Source organism: Patagioenas fasciata, chromosome 1 (assembly GCF_037038585.1).
Source record: "Patagioenas fasciata isolate bPatFas1 chromosome 1, bPatFas1.hap1, whole genome shotgun sequence".
Lineage (NCBI taxonomy): Eukaryota > Metazoa > Chordata > Aves > Columbiformes > Columbidae > Patagioenas > Patagioenas fasciata.
In genome coordinates this window covers 24,853,994-24,874,898 of record NC_092520.1, presented here as the reverse complement: position 1 = coordinate 24,874,898, position 20,905 = coordinate 24,853,994, and the positions used below count along the sequence as shown (strand labels likewise).

General features: G+C 40.0%; 1 protein-coding gene across 1 annotated transcript in view; it reads right to left on the bottom strand.

Moving 5' to 3' along the window:
* B3GLCT (beta 3-glucosyltransferase) overlaps positions 1-17,732 on the bottom strand; it is a 63,336-nt gene extending 45,604 nt beyond the window's left edge. Inside the window, exons 1-3 of the mRNA XM_065830036.2 lie at positions 17,493-17,732; positions 9,060-9,121; positions 5,795-5,834 (exon numbers count right to left, since the gene is read on the bottom strand). Coding sequence (XP_065686108.2) covers positions 5,795-5,834; positions 9,060-9,121; positions 17,493-17,580 — 190 coding nt within the window. The 5' untranslated portion in view covers positions 17,581-17,732. The remainder of the gene's footprint in view (positions 1-5,794; positions 5,835-9,059; positions 9,122-17,492) is intronic.
* Between the last annotated feature and the right edge of the window lie 3,173 nt (positions 17,733-20,905).

The following is a 20,905-nucleotide window of genomic DNA, read 5'->3' as shown; positions in this document are numbered from 1 at the left end:
GATTCTAGCTAATTCAAGGAGGAGACAGCACAGAAAAGGCTGCTGAGTTAATGGCCAAGGGTGACATCACTCCAAGACAGTACCAAAAGTAAAGAAATCAGAGACGAGGTCCCATGGGATCTGTACAGAATGTGGAGAAACAAAGTGCATAACAGAACAACAAAAAAACATAGGAGTCAAATTTCAGAAAAACAGAACTTCAAGACCACCATCATTAGTAATATTATGAAAGCTGACAGGGATATTAAAGATAAAACCTATAAGAGAGCTTTCTGAGAACAGTTACTGGTATTCCATTGAAATAAACTTTGAGTGAGATACAGGAGATGTCAAATTGAAGACAGACCAGGACAAAAGTTCAGCAGAGAAAATCCAGAGTCACAACTGACTGAAAGCTGCCAGATTTTACTACAAACAACGTCTTTGTGAAGACAAACATCTCAATGACAGAGCAGTATTTCAACATTCTGAATCTGCGGTTTCACTGCAGTATAAATTCGAGTTTTACATCGTGCAATACTTATGTTTTAAAATGTATATTCTTGCACTGTAAATCAAGTCAACCTAAGAGATCCCAGTCTCACATCAAAATCTTGACCTCTAGGTTAAAAATGCTAACTTGGCAAATAGAGTAGAATGAGCGAGGAACAGGAGAACAAAGATGGAGGATAAACGTCCACTGAAGGAAAGTAGTAATCTCAAGAAAAAAAGAGTAAAACTGAGCACATGAAGAAGGATCACAGGAAAAACAGTGGCAACAAAAAGAGCATTAACCCCAAACATCTTGCTGAGATTATGAGAATTTTGCCATGTCCAAGAACTGACCATCAACTACATTCCTTTGTTCCTCTGACCAGTTACTTGTTAATTTAGACCTATGACAGCTCAAAGCTGCAGTCAAATGTTTTTCTGCTTCCCCCCAATACTCTTTTCCCTCAATTTATTAGCTTATTGACCAAGACAAGCTCTGAAAATGTCAAATTGTTTGAGGTTTCTGGTGATAAAGTTGTGGAGATGGCGCAAACACTAACAGAGACACCAGTTATGATTTCACATTTTCTGTGCAGCATTCCTTCATGCTCTGACCCACTCATCAAACTGCTTAAACACCCCCTAGTCCCCTGATAAAAATGTCTGAATAGCAGCTACTTGCTTTCTAACCCAAAATTTGCTAGATTTCCTGTGCAAAAATTAAACTTAGTGTGAAAATTGACACTTCAATGATGCTAGTGAGAGTCCAAGGGCTAAAACTACATGCACAGCATCGAAAATATTGCCAGAGATAAAAAGCAAAAACTATATTGCTTTATATAATTACTGTTTTAGTATCAGTACATTTACAGATGTGAAAGCATCCAAATAAGGCTCATTTTCACTCATGGTACATTTAACAGCAGCTGTGATATCCCACAATATAATACTTTCTAGGAATACTCTAATAACTACTTCAGTGTTACTGCTTTAATCCAATGGCAATAATTTCCTCTGCTATAGAGACTTTAAAATAGTCCATTAAAAGAAATATTCAGCATACTAAAATGTCAACAGAAAGTATGTAAAATTTTAAACACCTAAATCGTTTCTCAAATTGAGAAACAGTCAACCAAGCAAGAAAAAGAATGGAGTATTTTGGAAGATTAATATCCAGAAAAGCTCATGATATACTTTATTTTTCTTCTTGTCTTATTTTCCCAAGACATTTCCATATCTGGAAAATATCTTCAACAATCTTGAATGTTCCTTGTTTGGAAAGATACTGCAAGTTCATAAAAAAAATAATATTTAAAAAAAAAAAGGAGTCAAGAAACGGGAATGCTGAAGCTTCCTGAATCTTACCACCACCATGTCTTCTTGCAAAACAGAATGGAGCCTTAATAAGCTTTTAACCAGCCAGTAACAGTAATATGTGTTTCAGCAAGTATACAATAGCCCTATACAAAATACACGTCCTTAGGAATTAGCCCTAAATCAGTTCAAAAGATGGCAATGGAGAAATACTGCTATTTGGAATATAAGTATTACAGTATAAGTACCAGCACAAATAAACTACCTGTGTGATTTTTTTTTTTTATTTTTTAACAAACTTTATTCACCACAAAAGGCTGTTTTAGTCAATTCAAAGCTACTGAAAAAAAAAAAATCTTTCTGGCCAAAAAAACCTTTCTGCTTTATTCTCTGGTAGTAAGAGGATAAAGCATTCACTCAGAATAAAAGAAACCCAAATTCTCGTCTGTGAGATAGTTTGGACCTGAATGTAGTTCTTTGGCGTTCTAAGTCAGTCTCTTAATTTCCAGGTTGCAAATATATTCTGAGGTGGGTCTTCCCCCTCCTCTCCTATTGTTCTAGAAATGGAGAAGAGTGAAAATGATGCCTGACCTTCCTAATTACCTAACTCTCCTGAAGCAGTGGGCACTCAGAACTATGTCTCTGCCTCACTGAATGTTTAAAAGCATTATTAAAAAGGTAGAACAGGCATCAACAGAAAAGACAGAATTCCGGGATGATTTATAAACTTCTGGAGTATGTGACATGGTCCAAACCATTTACACAAAAATTACAATTATGAATTTAAAACAACTAGGATGCAGTCTGACCTATGTGCACTGCATAGCACCTGCAGTCTAACCCCTGGCCCCCAACAGGTAAAAGAACGTCAGTGACATCTTTGCAGCTCTGTCGGTGGTGCTTAAATCTAACTCCTCTTTCATTTGGGTTTTTCTTTCCCAAGAAATGATGGAAATAAAATTAAGACTAAATGTAATATTTGTACAATGAAAATAGGGTTTTCATTCCAGTGAGAAAGTACAAAATGTCTCATTATTTAGCCAGACAAAATCTAAACTGGTGCTTTAACTCACAAACTGGAGGCTCTACTGTGTAGGTCAGAAAATCCAGCTTCCAATTTGGGCTTCAAAAAATTAGGCCACTTGCATATTCTTTAGGCCTTCCTCTACTTTTATAGAATCATAGAATAGTTTATGTTGGAAGGGACCTTCAAAGCTCATCTTGTCCAAACCCCCTGCAATGAGCAGGGACATCTTCAACTAGATCAGGTTGCTCAGAGCCCCGTCCAGCCTGACGTTGAATGTCTCCAGGGATGCCAACTCTAAAATCAACCTGAGACTCCAGATGAGGATCTTTTAGTCCTTATATTTTGACTAGATTGTAGCAGCCTAGTACAAAGCTTCCACAGTTAAAAGTAGAGACGAGTCTTTTCTCACGATAATAATTTGTAGATGTGTTTATACAAAGTTATTGGGATCTTTCTGGATCTCAGTCACCCTCTGGAAGGGCCCCTCTCTTTCCACAGACTGCAGAAGGAATCTAGAGAATTTGCACTCCCAAGCTCGATGTTTCCTTGAGTTTCGAAATGTGGCGAAATCATGGTACACTGGCCTGAAACAGCCGGTGCTTCACTTCACAAAAATATTTGGTTTTGTTACTCAAATATTCTAAAAGCTGCAAACACTGTTGGTTACCAATACAGTCTATCATTTGGGAACAAATACACTCACCAATAGAGTATCTACACATCCACATGAAGAGCAAGATCTTTTGCCATCGTGATGCAATGATGACCCACCATCGGTAAGTCACATCACTGATCTTTTGGCTGGACTACAACACATCCATGCCTGAAACTCTGTGCACACCAACCAACCCATAAAGCCACGTCACATTCTGGATAGACAAAGCAATCATGAGAGCGTCAAGTTCAGTCTTCTTTGTATTACACTTGTCTTCCCAGTGACTGGGATATCAAGAGGTCGATAACCGTCTTCAAAGGCTTGGGATGGGCACTTAAAAGATCACTTAAAACTCTGAAAGGCAAACTATAGCTGGTAACTTTGCTTCCTTGGTACAAAGGTACAGCTTATTTATAAAGGTGAAAGAATTTTCTTGTATAATAGTTACAGAAAGAAGAATGAAAAAAACAAATCACAGGAACTATGAACCATCAAGAACTTTATTCTGTTTCAAGTCCTTCCAACAGAAATGTGTTAAAAGAGACTTCAAAAAAAAAAATCTTCCCTAAGGAGAGGCATAATCTTGTTTAAAAAAAAGATACAGAACACAAGAAATGGCATATTACCTTTAAAGGTCCCTTCCAACACAAACTATTCTGTGATTCTATAATCAGACCAATTGTCTATCCAGTCCAACACATTATCTTCAATAGTAGCAACAGGAAACACTATTTAGGGACAGCACAAGAGCTTCACTTTCTCCAGTGTTCCTCATACTCTCCCAGCATCCACAACTATTGTATTAGGAAATGCCAGAAGATACATTGCTGCCTATTTATCTCACCATACATTTATGGACTTGTCTCCTCTTGAAACTGCTGGTATGGTTTGCTTGCACAGCGTCCTGCGGCAGCAAGTTTCTAACTTTTGCCAGCTGCTGCATAAAATATGTTTGTCTGCTTTAAAGTGATCTCCTACTGAAACAAACAATAGATGACAGGTGGTGGCTGTATCACTAATGTACCATTGCAACATTCCTAAATATAACTTTCCTAAGTAATGAGATTATATTACAACTTAAGAAAACTGAGTGCTGCCAAAAGCAAAAAAAAAAAGTCCGTCAGTGGCTCCCTGGGTGTTCTATGAAGTGAGACACAGCAGGTCTGCTGGGAGGGATAAAAGCAGCAACCAGCACCTGGCTGCGCTATGAGATGGCACAGAGAGAGATGAAAGAACACAAAGAGGAAACGGGGTTTGTTTGACAGCAGGTAAGGATGGGGGAACAGGGACACAGAGTAATGAAGCTTCTATAGACAGGTCCTGACCTTTCAGTGGTAAAAGGGGGAGATAAATGGGACAAGGGACTTAATTAATGTCCACAGAACTGGTTGTCTCTGCTAGGGACAGAGCTTGTAACTAAGTCCAAAAAAAGGCCACGAACAACCCAAAATCTGATCTTCTCAGTATCCTTCAGAGTTCCGTTAGCAACTCCATTAAAAGCACGCTAAATCTTCCATGTCAGAATGAAGCCACAAATTCTCAGAAACCACTGCAACAGAAACAGGGTCAAGTTGGTTGTTTTTAGAACCAGCAGCCCCAAACGCTCAGGGTTTAGAAGAGGAGAAGCACCATGACAGTCGCGGCTGCTTTAGGAATTGAACTGCTCTAGTACAGCAGAGGCAGCACTAGGCCACAGTGCAGAGACTGCAAGTCCTTATCTCAGATCTGTAAACCTTTTGCTCAAAGGACATCAGAATTGTTTTCAGAAAAGGGAAAAATTTGCAGAATTTTTATTCACATAATTTAACCTGTGTGCAGTGAAAATGTATTTTACCACTCAGTACCCTATTAATGTTTGACATGTTTTTTTAAATACTTGTTTCCAGATATCACAAAGCTATTACAAGTTGTTACAACTAATTTATAACAACCCTAGTTATTACAAGTACCATGAGAACCTAGCAGAATGGTAAAATTCAGTTTCATGTTAAGTTTTTACAAGAATTGCTACCAAGTATCATGAAATTTGATTTTAAAATGCTATGTACTACAAAAAGCAACGTAGCAGTTTCATAGTGCAAGTGCACATCTTGCCAAAAACACTTAACTACAAAAATTGCAAATACAAAGACTGAGAAGCTTCTGTTTGATGAGAGTACATGAGCAAAGAAAAAAATACAAAGTATTTAGGAATCAGCAATTAACAATGTTGTTGAGCATTTAGACAGTGTTCACTCCCACAGACACTTTTCAAAGCATTATGACATTTCATTTATACTAAAAAGGCAGCCACAAGCAAAACCAAATACACACGATTCACTACATACCTCTGCTTATTTTACTAATTGCTCCACTTTTTTCAGACTCCTAGAAGAAAGGAAAAAAGGCAAAATGAGGATACAGGCAAAAACTCAAATATTTCTATAAAGAAACACAGGGAGTCAAAGCATTCATCAGATTGTAAATGCACATGTAGAAGTTTTAACTTAAGAACTAATAAAAAAGCTAAACCAAAAAGTTTTTGATGATTGAGAACTGAAAGAGATACTCCACATGTTTGTATACTATTACTTAGAAGACATGAAAAGAATACATTTTTAAAAAAGAAAAAACTTTTCCATTACTCTATTTATGCCAGAGCTCTTTATGTTAATACTAATGGTGTCTTTTTTTTTTTAATATGTATCTCCTGAGCACAAGTTTGGAACATGGAACTTTAATACAATCATACCTGTCCAGTGTGTTAAAAAACCCCAACACACTCTTACTCATTTGATCAACTATCAAGCATCTATTGAAATACAGTTCTTACAGGAAGACTCAAAAGCAAGATGAATAAATAGGAAAAAGTTGTTGTACGTAACATGACTTCGCTGGGATTTACTCAGGAATCACACACATTCGTGATGGAATTTTAACAGAGTGCTGAGGAACAGGCAACCAGTGACACTGCATGTGCATTGCTAAACACGAAACCAAAACATACACATAAACGTATCTTAGGAGTATATTAAACTTCTTCTAAATAACAGAGGCTGGGTGGCAAGGTGTTCAAGAACTGCTCACTGGTAGAGAGACAGGACTGAATAAATAGCTCTGTACTCCCTACAAAAATAGCAGGAAGGAAAACAGAGCCTTTACTTATTGCACAATTTCTTCCTGGTAACAGCATCTCAGTGCTTTGGCTTCTCCACATGTAAAATCAAGATCATCCTTACAATTGTATATGGACATTGTAGGATTTATCTTGGTTCAAGTGTTTTAAGACCTTCAGACAGAAGTGCCATACAAGGCACTCCTCTGTAATAAGCTTATATATAGTTTTTCTACCCTTGTGACAATTCCTATTTATAAACACATTTCCCTTGCCCTTTATTTAAATATCATGTCAGTTTTTGGCCCCTCACTACAAAACATTTTGGTGCTGGAGCAAATTCAGAGAAGAGCAATGAAGCTGGTGAGCAGCCTGGAGCACAAGTCTGATGAGGAGCAGCTGAGGGATCTGGGGCTGTTCAGCCTGGAGAAAAGGAGGCTGAGGGGAGACCTTAACGCTGTCTACAACTGCCTGAAAGGAGGTTGTAGCATGGAGGGTGTTGGTCTCTTCTCCCAAGTAACAAGTGATAGGATGAGAGGAAACGGCCTTAAGTTGCACCAGGGGAGGTTTAGATTGGATATTAGGAAAAAATTATTCACGGAAAGGGTTGTCAGGCATTGGAACAGGCTGCCCAGGGAAGTGGTTGAGTCACCATCCCTGGAGGTGTTTAAAAGGCATTTAGACAAGGTTCTTAGGGACATGGTTTAGTGCTAGAGTTAGGTTATGGTTGGACTCTATGACCCTGAGGGTCTCTTCCAACCAAAATGATTCTATAATATTTGAGACTGAGGTATTCAAAAGAAACATAGATGAGGTTCTTAGGGACATAGTTTAGTGGTGGACTTGGTCACACTAAGTTTATGGTTGGACTCGATGATCTTAAAGGTCTTTTCCAACCAAAATGATTCTTTGATTCCATGATACAACTTATCCTTTTAGTCTTACATCAGACGATCTCTCCCTCTGTCCAGATCTGACTTTTACACTGAAATGCAGAAGCTCCAACTTCTTTGGTAGTCAGCTGTAAAACCTTTTCAAGAATGACTGCTTTGCATGCATGCTTATGACTCTTTTTTGCTGACTTGGTCAATATAGTTTAAAAAAATTCTTATAAGACTAAGTTACTTTAATGACTATACACAGTGCTACCATCATACAGTGTAATATAGACCACACTCTAAGACAACTTGTATCATAAACAACATGGGAAGATTAATTTTCTACACAAACAACAAAATATGTGTTTTGTAGTACACAGCATGATAAAGCAGCCATATTTTACAACTATCTTTATTAAAACACAGAAAAAAACAATTGTTGCCCGTTACATCCCAGGATTTTGACCTGAAGAGTTCATCTGAGGGAAAGTTTTGAAACTCTAAAATAGTAGAAAAGCCTTCACAAATTATATCATATATAAGAACGATAACATTAAGCAGCTGGATAGAGACAGTAATGGAATTTAACAAACACCAACTTATAGATAATGAAACCAGAATGACATTACCTAGTCTCCCAGATAAACTGCAGCAGATCAGCAGTTTGCAACAGGGATCTTTTTCATTTATGAAAATTACTGTAGACACAGCAATCATCATCAACCCCCAAAATTATTAGAAACACTGATCTCTAATCATACTTCCATTGCATTTGATGTGAGATCACTAGCTCTCATTAGCAGTTATATATTCTAACTCTTGATTGATTCCAGAACTTTTTCTTTTCCTCCCTCTTTTATGCATACACAAATATCTGTTACAAATATATACATATAAAAACCTGGTAGATAGAAGTCTGTTAAAAGACATACATTCATATACATCTAACACCCCTGTTTAGTGGGAAGATGAGCTCTGACCATTAGTTCTTCTAATCTGCTAATTTGAAATTCCATATGCAAGCTTTACTTGAGCTGTGACTTGGATAGCAATATGTAATAATGCTAATTTAGCAAAGAGGCAGCCATTTCTCTCTCAATGTATTATATATTTAGCAACACCAAGAGGAAAGGAAAACCTGTCTCTGAACTAAAAAAGGTTATGTACTCAACAGCAATAACACTATCAACTTGTAGAACCTATGCAAAATTGACACTTTTTTTTTTACTAAAAGTTTCTAATGCACTCTTCAGCTGATCCTGGGAAAAAGAAAATAACAAAAACCCAAAAAAACCTCATTCTCTTAATACAATGTAAACATAAACCAGGAAATCCAGCATATGAAATAAATCGAAAGTGCTAAGAATAAGTTTATTCTAAGAATCCATAGGATAAAATAAGAGCCTAGTAATACTGACACAGTAGTGCTACATGCAACTTGTGTCCCATTAAATGCCTCTTATATGCGACAAAAAACGACACCATTTGACTTTTACTACCACTGAAGTCAATGATCAAAACAATCAATGTCACAGATGTTAGGCTTTCTACTCTGATCTCTTCTAGATGATTTTATAATGTCTGTAAAATGTTCCTACTCTGGCAATTAAAATTTATTACCTGCAGCACTGGTAGTTCAGTCTCATCTTCTGCACCTCCAGGAACTACACTTACAGCAAAAGCTGAAAGAAAAAGCAGACTTTTTTCATATTATGTGAACTCATTTTCACGCTTGCAAAGTTCTGCAGAAAAATTTTTAAAAAATCATTTAGGTACATTTTCACATTAAATTATACTATATTGGTAATGATCTTCATGAACATAAGACAGTCCGTTCTTACACATTTGCTGCCTGACAATTCTATTCCTGTACATCACTGAAAACATCACTCTTTGATGGGAAGCCAATTTATATTGGCTTCAAGGCAAGTAAATCTCATTTAAAAAAAAAAAAAAATTAAAAAAAAAAAAAAAAAAAAAGAGCTGATCTGCTGATCTGTTCAGTCCAGCAGTTCACTTGACAACACCATAATGTGCTATCACATGGGAGACCTGTATTCCACTCTATCTGCAGGTCAAAGTTGGGATTACCAAAGCTTCACTTGCAACCACAGAAACTGAAAGCACCTGACAGAAGTTTATATCAAACTTGAAGATGGCTGTCATACGCTTTGAATGGCATCTTTGAGCAACAGCCGAACTTTTTAATGTACAAGAGACCCAAATAAATGTTTATAAAAAGAAGAGACCCCAAAGATCTTATTTGCACAGACCTAGCATTATCTTAAACCTTTTATACTGACATCACTCTATGCATACACTTCTGGTTTGTATTAAGAAAATAATAATAAAATAGGTTTGTTTATTTGTTTCTTGTTGATGTAGTCATCTAATCAATTTGTCTCAGGTTGCTCATTTGTACAAGTCGATCGATTTAATGTAAAAGAGCTTTCCTAAGATTATTCCTAAGAAGACTTTTTCTTAGAGGTACTAAAGAGATGCAAATGCAAGTAAATTGCCATAATTTGGAAAGAACTCAAGACACTACTCATCATGGTCAAATAGATGGTTTTCTTAAAAACTGAGGCAGGAAAAAAAATAAATCAATAGATTCACGTGGAGTGTCTCACCACAGGTTTAAATTAGCTATTGCTTGAAATTGATTTCAAAGTGAATTGCTAGCAACTATCAATTCCTTTGACACGCTATAAAGCTGGAATGTAGGAAAGCAAGAAGACAAGATTCCAAAGCCTGTGGTGCTCCATCTCTGACTACCTGTACTTCTGTGCTCTTTCAACTGGAGACCAAATTTCATCAAGTGTCTATGAGCTCAGTTTCACAATGACATCTCAGGTCCTGACAACATGAATCTCAAATCACTTCACTAGATGCAGACATCCCAAAATCATTCTCACACAGTAGACTCTTGTTGACGACAGCCACATTTCAATAAGGCATTAAGCCAGGAAGAAGAACACAGTAGGAATGTCCCCTCAATCTCATCTTTGAGTAAATGTCTTGTGCTTCTAGTTTGAAAGTGCCCAGAGAATACCTCAATCTGCCTATTATATACCTTGCTGACAGCATGTTCCGATGATTTCCTTCCTTCTCTTGCAACGTAACAATACTTAGAGCTGCAGATAAGGAGTATCTTTCGCTACACAAACCAGATCCACATCTATGTGACACAATCTGAATTACAAGATCAACACAAAACACCCACATTACAGGAAATGTACTAATTACATAGTATTAACCTGAAGAAGTATCACCTCATAAATTCAGCTTATTCACAGAACTGAATGCAAGCAGAATTTTCATGGCTTTCAGTTTTTAATATTCAGCTGAGAAATAAGCAACACAAGACCTGAAACAACTGTGACTGACAAGAGATGCTGCTTCTCTCGCCATAACATTCAATCATGCCACACTGCTTCTAAGATTTATAAAGTATTAATGCACGTGATCCTTAAAACAAATCAAACAATACTCAAAATAACCTGGAAAAAAAAGGACCTATTTCATACTACGTCTTTGAGAGCTCTTCAGGGAACTATTTTAACAACCTATTTCATCTTCATATTACAGAACCACAGAATTGTTGTGGTTGAAAAGGATCCCTGAAGATCATCTAGTGAAACTCCCTACAAAACAGGACACTCAGGGCTCTGACTAGTCAGGTTCCGAATATTTCCTAGGACAGAGACTCCACAAACTCTCCAAGCAACCTTGTCCCCTTGATAGGACAAGGGGTAATGGTTTTAAACTGATAGGACAAGGGGTAATGGTTCTAAACTAAAGGAGCAGAGATTCAGGCTAGGCATGAAGAAGAAATTTTTTTTACAATGAGGGTGATAAAACACCGGCCCAGGTTTCCCAGAGAGGTGGCAGATGCCCCATCCTTGGAGACATTCAAGGCCAGACTGGACGGGGCTCTGAGCAACCTGATCTAGTGGAAGATGTCCCTGCTCATTGCAGGGGGGATGTCCTCTGAAGGTCCCTTCCAACCCAAACTATTCTACAATTCCTGTGTTCGATCACTCTTGGGCGGGGGGAGGGAAGTACTTCTTATATTTAAATAGAATTTCCTGTATTTTGGTTTGTGTCAAATGTCATGTCCTGTTAGGCACCAGAGAGTCTGGCTCTGTCTTCTTCAATACCCCTCAACAGGTATTTAACACATTTGTAAGAACCTCCCAGCTCTTCTCCAGGCTGAACAGCCCCAGCTCCTTCAGCCTCTCCTAATTTGTCAGGTGCTCCAATCCATTAATAACCTTCATGGTCCTTTGCTAGTCCATGTCTCCCTTGTACTGGGGAGCCCAGACCTGGACACAACACGCAGGTGTGTGTCACTAGTGCCAAGTAGAGAGGAAGGATCACCTCCCTTGACCTGCTGGAAACAGTCTTCCTAATGCAGCCCAGGAGGCTGCCAGACATCTTTGTCACAATGGCACACTGCTGGTTCATGGTCAGTTTGCTGCCCACCAGGACCCTCAGGTCTTTCTCTGAAAAGCTGCTTTCCAGACAGCGTGCATCCACCATGCACTGGTGCATGGGGTGACTCCTCATCAGGAGAAGGACTTGGCATTTCCCTTTGCTGAACTCAGTTTTCCAGGTTTCCCGTTTACCCATTTTTCCAGCCACTGAGGTCACCCTGAATGGTACCACAACCAGATGGTGCATCAGCCCCTCCAGCTCATTTTGTATCCTCTGCAAACTTGCTGAGGGTGCACTTTGTCCCACTGTCCAAGTCACTAATGAAGAGCCTAAACACTACTGGAGTCTTTATCAACCCCTGGAGTGTACCACACAACTGATCAGAGCCCATGAGCCCAGAAAGTCAGACAGTTTTCTATCCAGCTCACTGTCCACATGTCTAGGCCATACTTCATCAGTTTGTGCATGATAGTTAGGAGACGATATTGAACTCCTTGCTAAAGCTGAGATAACACCCACTGCTTTCCCCACATTCACAAAGACAGTCATCTCAAAGATGACTTTTGGGCTGGTCAAGCATGACTGTCCTTCATAAAAACATGTTGACTACTCCCAGTCACCTTCTTGTCCTCCATACATTTGTCTTGTCCTTCCTTGTTTGACAATGGTGTCCAGGATTATTTCATCTACCACCTTCACATGGACTGAGGTGACACTGGCCAACTTATAGTTGCCCCAGATTTTCTTCCTTGCACTCCTTGAAGACAGGGGTGACATTTGCTCTCTTCTGGTCTTCAGGAATCTCCCCCTTTCAAAGATTATCAAGAGTAGCCTTGCATTGACATCATCAAGCTCCATCAGTATTTGTGGGTATCTCCCATCAGGTCCTGTGGACTTCTGTATACTCAGTTTTGTTTAAATGTTTCCTAAACTGGTCTTCCTCCTGTGAGAGCCACTCTTTCTTGCTCCAGACTTTCCCATGAGTTTCAGTGGCCTGGGACTGCTGAAGGTGAGTCTCACCAGTACAGACAAAGGCAAAGCAAAGGTATGATTTCCTTGCCCTCTTTCATGTCCTTCTTTTAACCATGTCCCTCCCCTCACTCAGAAGCAGGCCCATAGTCTCCCTTTTGCTGCTGATATACCTGTAGAAGCCATTTTTCTTGCCTTTCACAAGTTGAATCCCTTGCCAGATTCAACTCCAGATGGGCTCTGGCTTTCCTAATGGCATATCTGCACTCTCAGTGTCTCCATATTACTCTTGGGGTGACCTGAACCTCTTCCCATCCCCTGTATGCTTCTTTTTTATGTCTTAGTTTTGTCAGGAGCTCCTTGTTCATGCATGTGGGCCTCCTGCCATCTTTGCTTGCCTTCCTGCATGCGGGGATGGACCATTCTCAAGCTTGCAGAGGGTGAACCTTGAAAATCAACTAGCTCTCCCAGACCACCTCCCATATCAATCTCTCTGTACTGGTGAGGATAGGAGTATACCAAATATGCCTGGCAAGAAATGACTTTTGTTGCAGCTGCCCTAACATACAGTGCAACTTCAATACCCACACACATAATTCATTAAACAAACCAATATCTGTGATGAAAGTTGAAGTCTCGCTATATGCCATTATTATTCTTTCTAGTGATTTCAGACATGCAGCCTCCCCTTTTTTCCAACAAATAAATATATTTAAATTACTCTGTATCTTTTACATTAAATATTCCAGGATGACTTTTTCCAGATAATACATATTAATGACAAGAACTGCTCAGTTTATTTTTGAATTACTGAAGAACCATTCACTAAACTGACTAGCAGACCCCTGAAGACATCACAAAAAAGCCTCAAGAGTCTTCACCCAACAGTAATCGACCTTTTCACTCACACAGACTCTATTAATTCATTTTAGCAACAAAGACACCATGGCTCCTCTACTACCTGATTAGCAAACTTCTTATGCACATAGAAGTTGATATGAGAAAAGCAGTCTTCAGGAGTAAACTGGGATGCACTTGTGTGGTAAACTCAAGTCTTACTAACATATGACCAAGACTGCTCTGGCTAAGCAACCTGACCTCTCTGCTTGGCAATAAATATCATCTTCTAAGGATCTGCTGGGAAAAGGGCGGCACACGAAGAACGTGGTAAATCTCGCTGGCATACGACTTACCAACAAAGGGGCCACAGGGCAGGTAGGAAATACAGTGCCTGGGTGCAAGTGGACATCTCTAAGATTAATTCATGCATCCACAATCCCCTCCCAAGAGCTTCTGAAGAAGGTGTGCCCAGGAGTGGGCCACAGATAGAAAATGTTTAGCACATGCAGGTCATGACCAGATCAGTTGTACAACATAGGTAGAAACTTGTTGTGGCAAGGATATATTTTTGTTGCGTATAAAGTACACAAGCACAAAGAAGCATGACCGATGTCTGGGAGCTATCAGATGCTACTATAACAGAACAGTCACTTTTCATGCCCAAACGTGACGATTAATTCAGACAACTGCAACAGATTTCTTCAGTAGAGAGCCCCCCCAAGACACACATCAGTCACTGGAGCTAGAGGTGCCTTTGCTGATTCCACAACCTCTTACAGTCCCTTTGAGTTTCTTGATGCAATGCAAGCACAGCTCAGGTGGAACACTGACTTACCATAAAGCACAGAGAAAATATATTGCAAGAAGAAACTGACTGGCTGGTAACAGTTCAAACTGTGGCACCCCAGTAACCAAAAAAGAGTGATTAAGTGCACAATTTTTTGCAAACAAAGCTATCTGAACCAGAAAAAAAACCCAGTAAGGCACTCTATTAAATGCAACCTGTAATTTTGTATTTGTCACTTCATTATTTAATGCATTGTGTACTTTGAAGTTTGTTAACACATGTAGCTATTCACATCATTTGACACAAGCGGAGGCTGAACGTGTCAATTGCCAGCCCTCCCCTGCTTCTGCTAAATGCTTAAGAAATAAGGATAAATAAGAAAAAGAAAGAAATTTTAGAAATACTTCAAAGCTCTTTATTTTATTGAATCTTATTTTTATTTCTTTCGAAAGCAGCACTAAAATCCACTGAAAAAACTTGACAACATTTCTGGGTCCATTCAAAACCTGGAAATTTAACCAGATAATGTAATATAAGCAGCTTCAATTCTTATTGATTATTCTCAAGTGTACCATTATTTCCATTAAAATTTTGATGAGTAAATAAACTGACTTATAATACTAGAAAGTAAATCTTAATCGTTTATTTTCATTGTTTAGCAACTGAACTGCAGGAATACATCCCAACAAACTATTAGGAAAATGGGTGTAAATACTGTAGTATTAAAACACAGTATACTGTATAAATATATACAATGATATAATACCACATAAAAAAGGTAGAAGTAATCCTTTCTTCAGTAGTAGTCTTTTGAGTGCAAACAACTTCTAAATGTTTACAATTATATGTCCTTTAAATGCAAAGGAGGTTAATAACTGAGGAGTTAATTCTTTCAGTTTCATAAAGAAAATCCATGAGGCAGAAAGGCAACACTTCTGTTATCTTCCTCTTTTATGGTCTGATTCCAGGCTGACTGACCCCAGGGTCACTCCAATCACCCCACTGGGCTGTCGGTCAGTTTGAACGAGCTACATAAAAGTTAGGAGTCTATGACTTACGTATGGCAAAACCACGACTTCAAATAACAGAAGCTACTGATTATGCCATACACAATAGACAAAATACTCAACATACAATTTCTTTGTATTCTCATTTAATGAAAGGCCCATTTTTGGTTTGGCTGGGTTTTAGCCCCCTCCCAGGTTTTCCAAGAACATAAGATTCTATAGATTTACATGATTCCAGAGAAAATCCGCACCAACACTGTCAGTCAAAGCGACAGGATCTTCCATAATAAGACAGCCTGAGAGCACTAGCAAACAAAATAATTTAGTTTTACGTATTTTTATGCAGGTTTTTGTAACATTTCTTCATTGTTGCTACCCTACCAGCATCAAAGACTTTGATCTAGCTAGGTAAGAATGAAGACTTAGAAATTTATTAACCCAAAATGGGGAGAGAGCAGGGAAGAGGAGGAGGAGGGAGCGATAAAAGCAAATTTCCAGCATCTGAAGCTTTTCATTAAAAAAAGCAACTCATTTTATTTCTTTACTAAATTCCTTTAAGCTAATTGTACATATTGGAAGAAGGCAGCTGAAAACATCACTGTGAACCACTGAAATGTCTAAATGAGTGCTGTGTACACCCCATCTTTATAAAAAGCAATCAAATCAAAACAGAAGAAAAAGCATCATCATTATTCCTCCTGTCTAGAAGTTAGACCAAACAAAATAATCTGAATATGTTTTCCATTCTGCAAGCTGCCACCATGAAGCCAGAATTTATGAAATTACTGAGCTACCAACAGACAAGGTGTTTTCTCCTGTGAAATGCAATACAAATTATTTCCATTTTCCAAGAGCATAGCTGATTGTTTTGCAAACTTACTATCCTGGCCATGTCAAATGCATAGGATATTTAAGTAAGAAAAGACTTCATTACAAAAGGATATTTTAAAAACTACAATAAAGCTATGACATTAAAATAAGCTTCAGATGAATGAATTCTATACAAGGATTAATCAAGACCTATGAAACAAGAGGTAACTGCACAAGCAAGAACCTATTTTTTCCATTTCTGGATGTATGTATGCATGGATGTAAAATAAATATACATACAAACATGAGGAAAAATGAAGCTGCTGTTCTCTGATTACAATCTGTTAGAGGCTACAAATGCTATTTAATTCCTCACTGGAGCACTGGAGCAACACTACTCATCCCAAAGAGAATGAAATACAGCTTTGGGCAGAGCAGTAGAGTATGAGGACTCCTCCAAAAACCAAACTGCACAAGTGAAAGGAAAAGTGTTTTACAGGAGAAAAATGAAGGCAGCAGAGTTTCACTTTGCGGAAAATTGGATTGTTATGTATCAGGTCTCCCCTGCAGAATTCTGATCTGCAAGCCATACTAGTGGAAGAGCATCAAATCCAAAGGTTCAGAACAAACTGACAAGCCTATGCTGACAGAGATGGAAACATTCAGGAACAGAAATAATGAGTAACAGAACAGAGGTAAACATTTGTCTCTTACAGCAACTCCAAACTCCAAGAGCTTGTAGCAATCTGACTGCTAACATACTACTAAACCTTCCCTTTTATCTTCTCCGACCTGCACAGACACACTGAAAACGTCTCTAAAATTTACTAAGAAATAGGTAATTCTTTTTTGTCTGTGCTGAGGCTTTAACCAGGCGGTATTACCGTTCCACCTCCCCTCGGCAACAGTCAGTGAGGCGCTATTTCAAACACGAGCCCGAACTGGGTCGGCCCGCGCTGCCCCGTCCGCTCTCCAACCCAGAACCGCAACAAACTTCGGGGGAAGGGGCACGTCCTGCCTCCCCCCGCTTCCCCTCCCGGGGCGGGACAGCGGGTGACGAAGCGGCAGCGGCTCCGGCGCCCCCCCAAGCTCTCCAGCTGTCCCGTGTCCTCCTCCCCCTCGTCACCTCCGCGGAGCGGCCGAACGTCCCGGGTGTCCCCCCTTCACCTCGCCATGGCGTCCCGGCCCGGCCAGGGCACTCACCCCAGGTGCGGAGCGGCGGGACAAGGAAGAAGAGGTGGGCGCACGCAGCGAGAAGGAGCCAGCGGTTGCAGCCGCGCTCCCGAGACATCTTGGCGAGGGCCGCCGAGCCGCACGGCGGGGGGAAGGAGGAGAAGGGACACGGTGCGCCCGGCTGCCCGCCTCTGCCGCAGGAGCGCGGGCGAGCGGCCTCCGGCCGGTGGCGGTGCCGCCAGCCCGCCCTTCTCCCCTCCCTCCTCCCGCCCTCCCCGCCAGGGCCCGGCAGGACCGGGCGCCAGCGCCGGCGGGAGCGGGGGGGGGCGGAGCGGGGCCGCGGCGCCCTCTGGCGGGCGGCAGCGGGAGAGGCGGCACCCTGCGGCCCCCGCCTGCCCGCCGGCTCCGGCCTCCCGGGACCGCCGCATCCCGGGACCGCGGCAGCGACCGCTCCGCGGGCTCCCAGCCCTCTCGGGCCGGCCGTCGGCGCCGTCAGCTCCCCGGAGTCACCCGGAGATCCTACAGCCCTGTATACAGTTATGGACTAAACATCCAACCCCTAATAATCCTGGTAAGCATGGCTGGCTGTATCCATTATTGATCATGCAGTGGCTATTACCAAAACCAATCAGTAATATCTTTAATTCTTAATGCTAAATTATTAACTCCACTGAAAGTCCCCCAATGAGATTTCTAGGTTGTCAAATTTAGACAAAAAGAGGGGTTTTTCTTTAGTTATTAGCTTTATCCTCCTCCTCTCACAAACAGCTTTAAATACTGTCATTTAAGTGATACCCAACACTCTGACAGGAACCTAGTCCGCCATAACAAGCAGCCAAGTACAACACTAAAATAACCCTCACAAACCATTACCCCAAAAAAGCACGTTGCACCTCCAGCCAGCCATTTCCTAACTACCTGTGTAACCAAGCATGGAGATGCGGGGTACAGCCCAGAGTACGGGCATGGGACACGAGCAGGGCACAACTTGGCACTGAAGACTCCACAGCTACCAACAAGTTGCACATAGTCAAAGAAATGCAGACCTGGAACTGCACAAAATGGGTTTTAGGGGCAACATGGGGAACAAAGTGGTATCTAACATGTAAAGGGCACCATAAAGACAGTAAAATTGGATGTAACACAGCTGCAGGCCAACAAAGATCAAAATATAAAAACTTGCTAGCAAAAAACACGACCCCATGTGGAACCTGGAGCAAAGAAGAAGAAACCACCCACATGAATATCAGATTTGTCCCAGTGAAGGACTCCACAAGCCAACAGCTTGCTGTGACACCCCCCCGTATGCCCCAGAATTAAACTGTCAACCTTCAGACCCAGGGGAGCCACAGAAAGTTCAGCAGGAAAAGCAGCAGAAACCCAGCCGTGTGTAGAAATTTTTCACTGCACTATCGTTCTTTCTTTTTCTGTAGCAGTTAGATCTGTATTAATAATTGTTAGATTCTTCACATTTCAACATCAGTAACAAGAAATTCCTGGCTTTACTTACCCGTAAGGCATACTTCCTCCTGGCATGTAAGCACGATTTTGAGCGTAACACCTGGTGCCCAGGTGATGATTCCTTACACACTGGGTACACATAAAGCCAGGTCTATATGTACATATTTTCCCATCAACTATTTTCCTCACAGTGCCTTCCTACCAGCCCAACGATTCAGTACACGCTGATCTCACTGGAGACAAATGGTGCAATGTCATACAATAAACTTGCCATATTTTTAATCCACTATGGCCAACAGCATAGGACCCAACTTGGACCTTTCCCCAAAACTCCACAGCTTTTTAGATCTACTGCATTCTTTTCCTGACAGATCAGGAGGTTATAATAGGGTACCTGAAGCATGCCAGAGAGGTGATTTTGAAGATGAATGGAAATCTTTTCACAGTGATAAATGCTCACTCTCACTGCAAGTTCAGGCAAGAACATCTTTATCACCGTAACTTGGTAGCAGACTTCACATTTTCCTTTGAAACTATCTCAATAGAAATATATTAGATATATTAGCCAGACTTCCTTGGGCTTTTAGACTTTCTTTATGTATTTGCTACCCACCTTGCATTGCAGGGAGTTGAAGAGAGAGGGAAAATGGAACACAAGTGTGAGCAACCACAGCTTGTTATTTGCCTTACAGAACAACTTCCTTTTTCTGACTTTCTGATTCACTAAAGAGGTTACTGCCTCAAGAATAATAATTCTGATGCAAATTAAGTAGAAACCTTCATACTATGCTTCTCCCTCTAATCCTATGTGTGTGCTCATTACCAGGAAAAAAAAAAGTGCTATCCTTCCATTTCTATAACAATATAAAAGGTGTGAATCATTCTGCATAACACGTATATCTGCATTTGCTTGTATTTTCTTAAAAGTTTCAGCGATGTTTCCTGCCCTTTCTCCCACTTCTCTGTTTTGTGCTGGTTTCTGTAAGTATTCACGTCACAAAGATCATGCCCACAACAGCTGGGATAGACATAAGACTTTTCACTTTCAAAATGGTTAAGATATGTTAATGTTCAAATGTTTCCCCATGCAGCAAGTCAGTAAGGAAAACAACAAAACCAATGTTTGGCTAAGATGTAATCTATGTTTTGGCTTCTCACAAATACAAGAGAAATTTTATTCTAACAACCTCCCTAGAACACTACCATGAAACCTAATTTTCTCCAGCTGTTAAGAAAAAAAGCACTTAAATGTTTTCAAATCTAATATTTGGGGCTGGGAGGAGGAAGGAGGAAATTAGTCTTTTTATTGGATTCTAATCTACATACAAACTCAGATTGTGTTTGTTGTTCTAACTACCCACTGAGAATTTCTATCTCAGGAAGGATGAAAATAATGAATTTTCTGCTAACAAACAGAGAGGTTCAGAACACCACCAAGCTTCCTTTCCTTATAGTATTACATATATCTTACAATCATACATAATACAAATGTAGCATTGCTGCTGTCGCACCTCTCATATTAAAAAGAGGGGCTGCAAATACAGAGAAATCCTGTCAGATACATATACAGAAAGTTATGAATATCAAATTTATTTTGTCCTGGTAGAATATCTTCTACAGATATTAAATACAAGTAAACATTTAACATTAATTATTCATCAGAAGTGGTATTTTTTAGAAAAAGCAAAGAACCAGCATTTTTTCCAGAATGGAAAGCAAACCTGGACTTTCGGGGCAGGGGGGGGAATTAATAAATTACTATGTCCTTTGAAATATTTATAACAGAATGTATGTCACAGCAATTTTGCATCCAAGTTACTATGTCTTAGTTAATAACATTAAGTACTGAATTATAAACTGTGGGGTTATAAGACCTGTAGAATTTCTGAGGTTGTTTTTTCTTACCAATTTGTGGAAGCTTTGCTGCTTTACTTCAGCTTGGGAACTGGATGGGAGAAACAGAGAAATAATTCACCAACTGA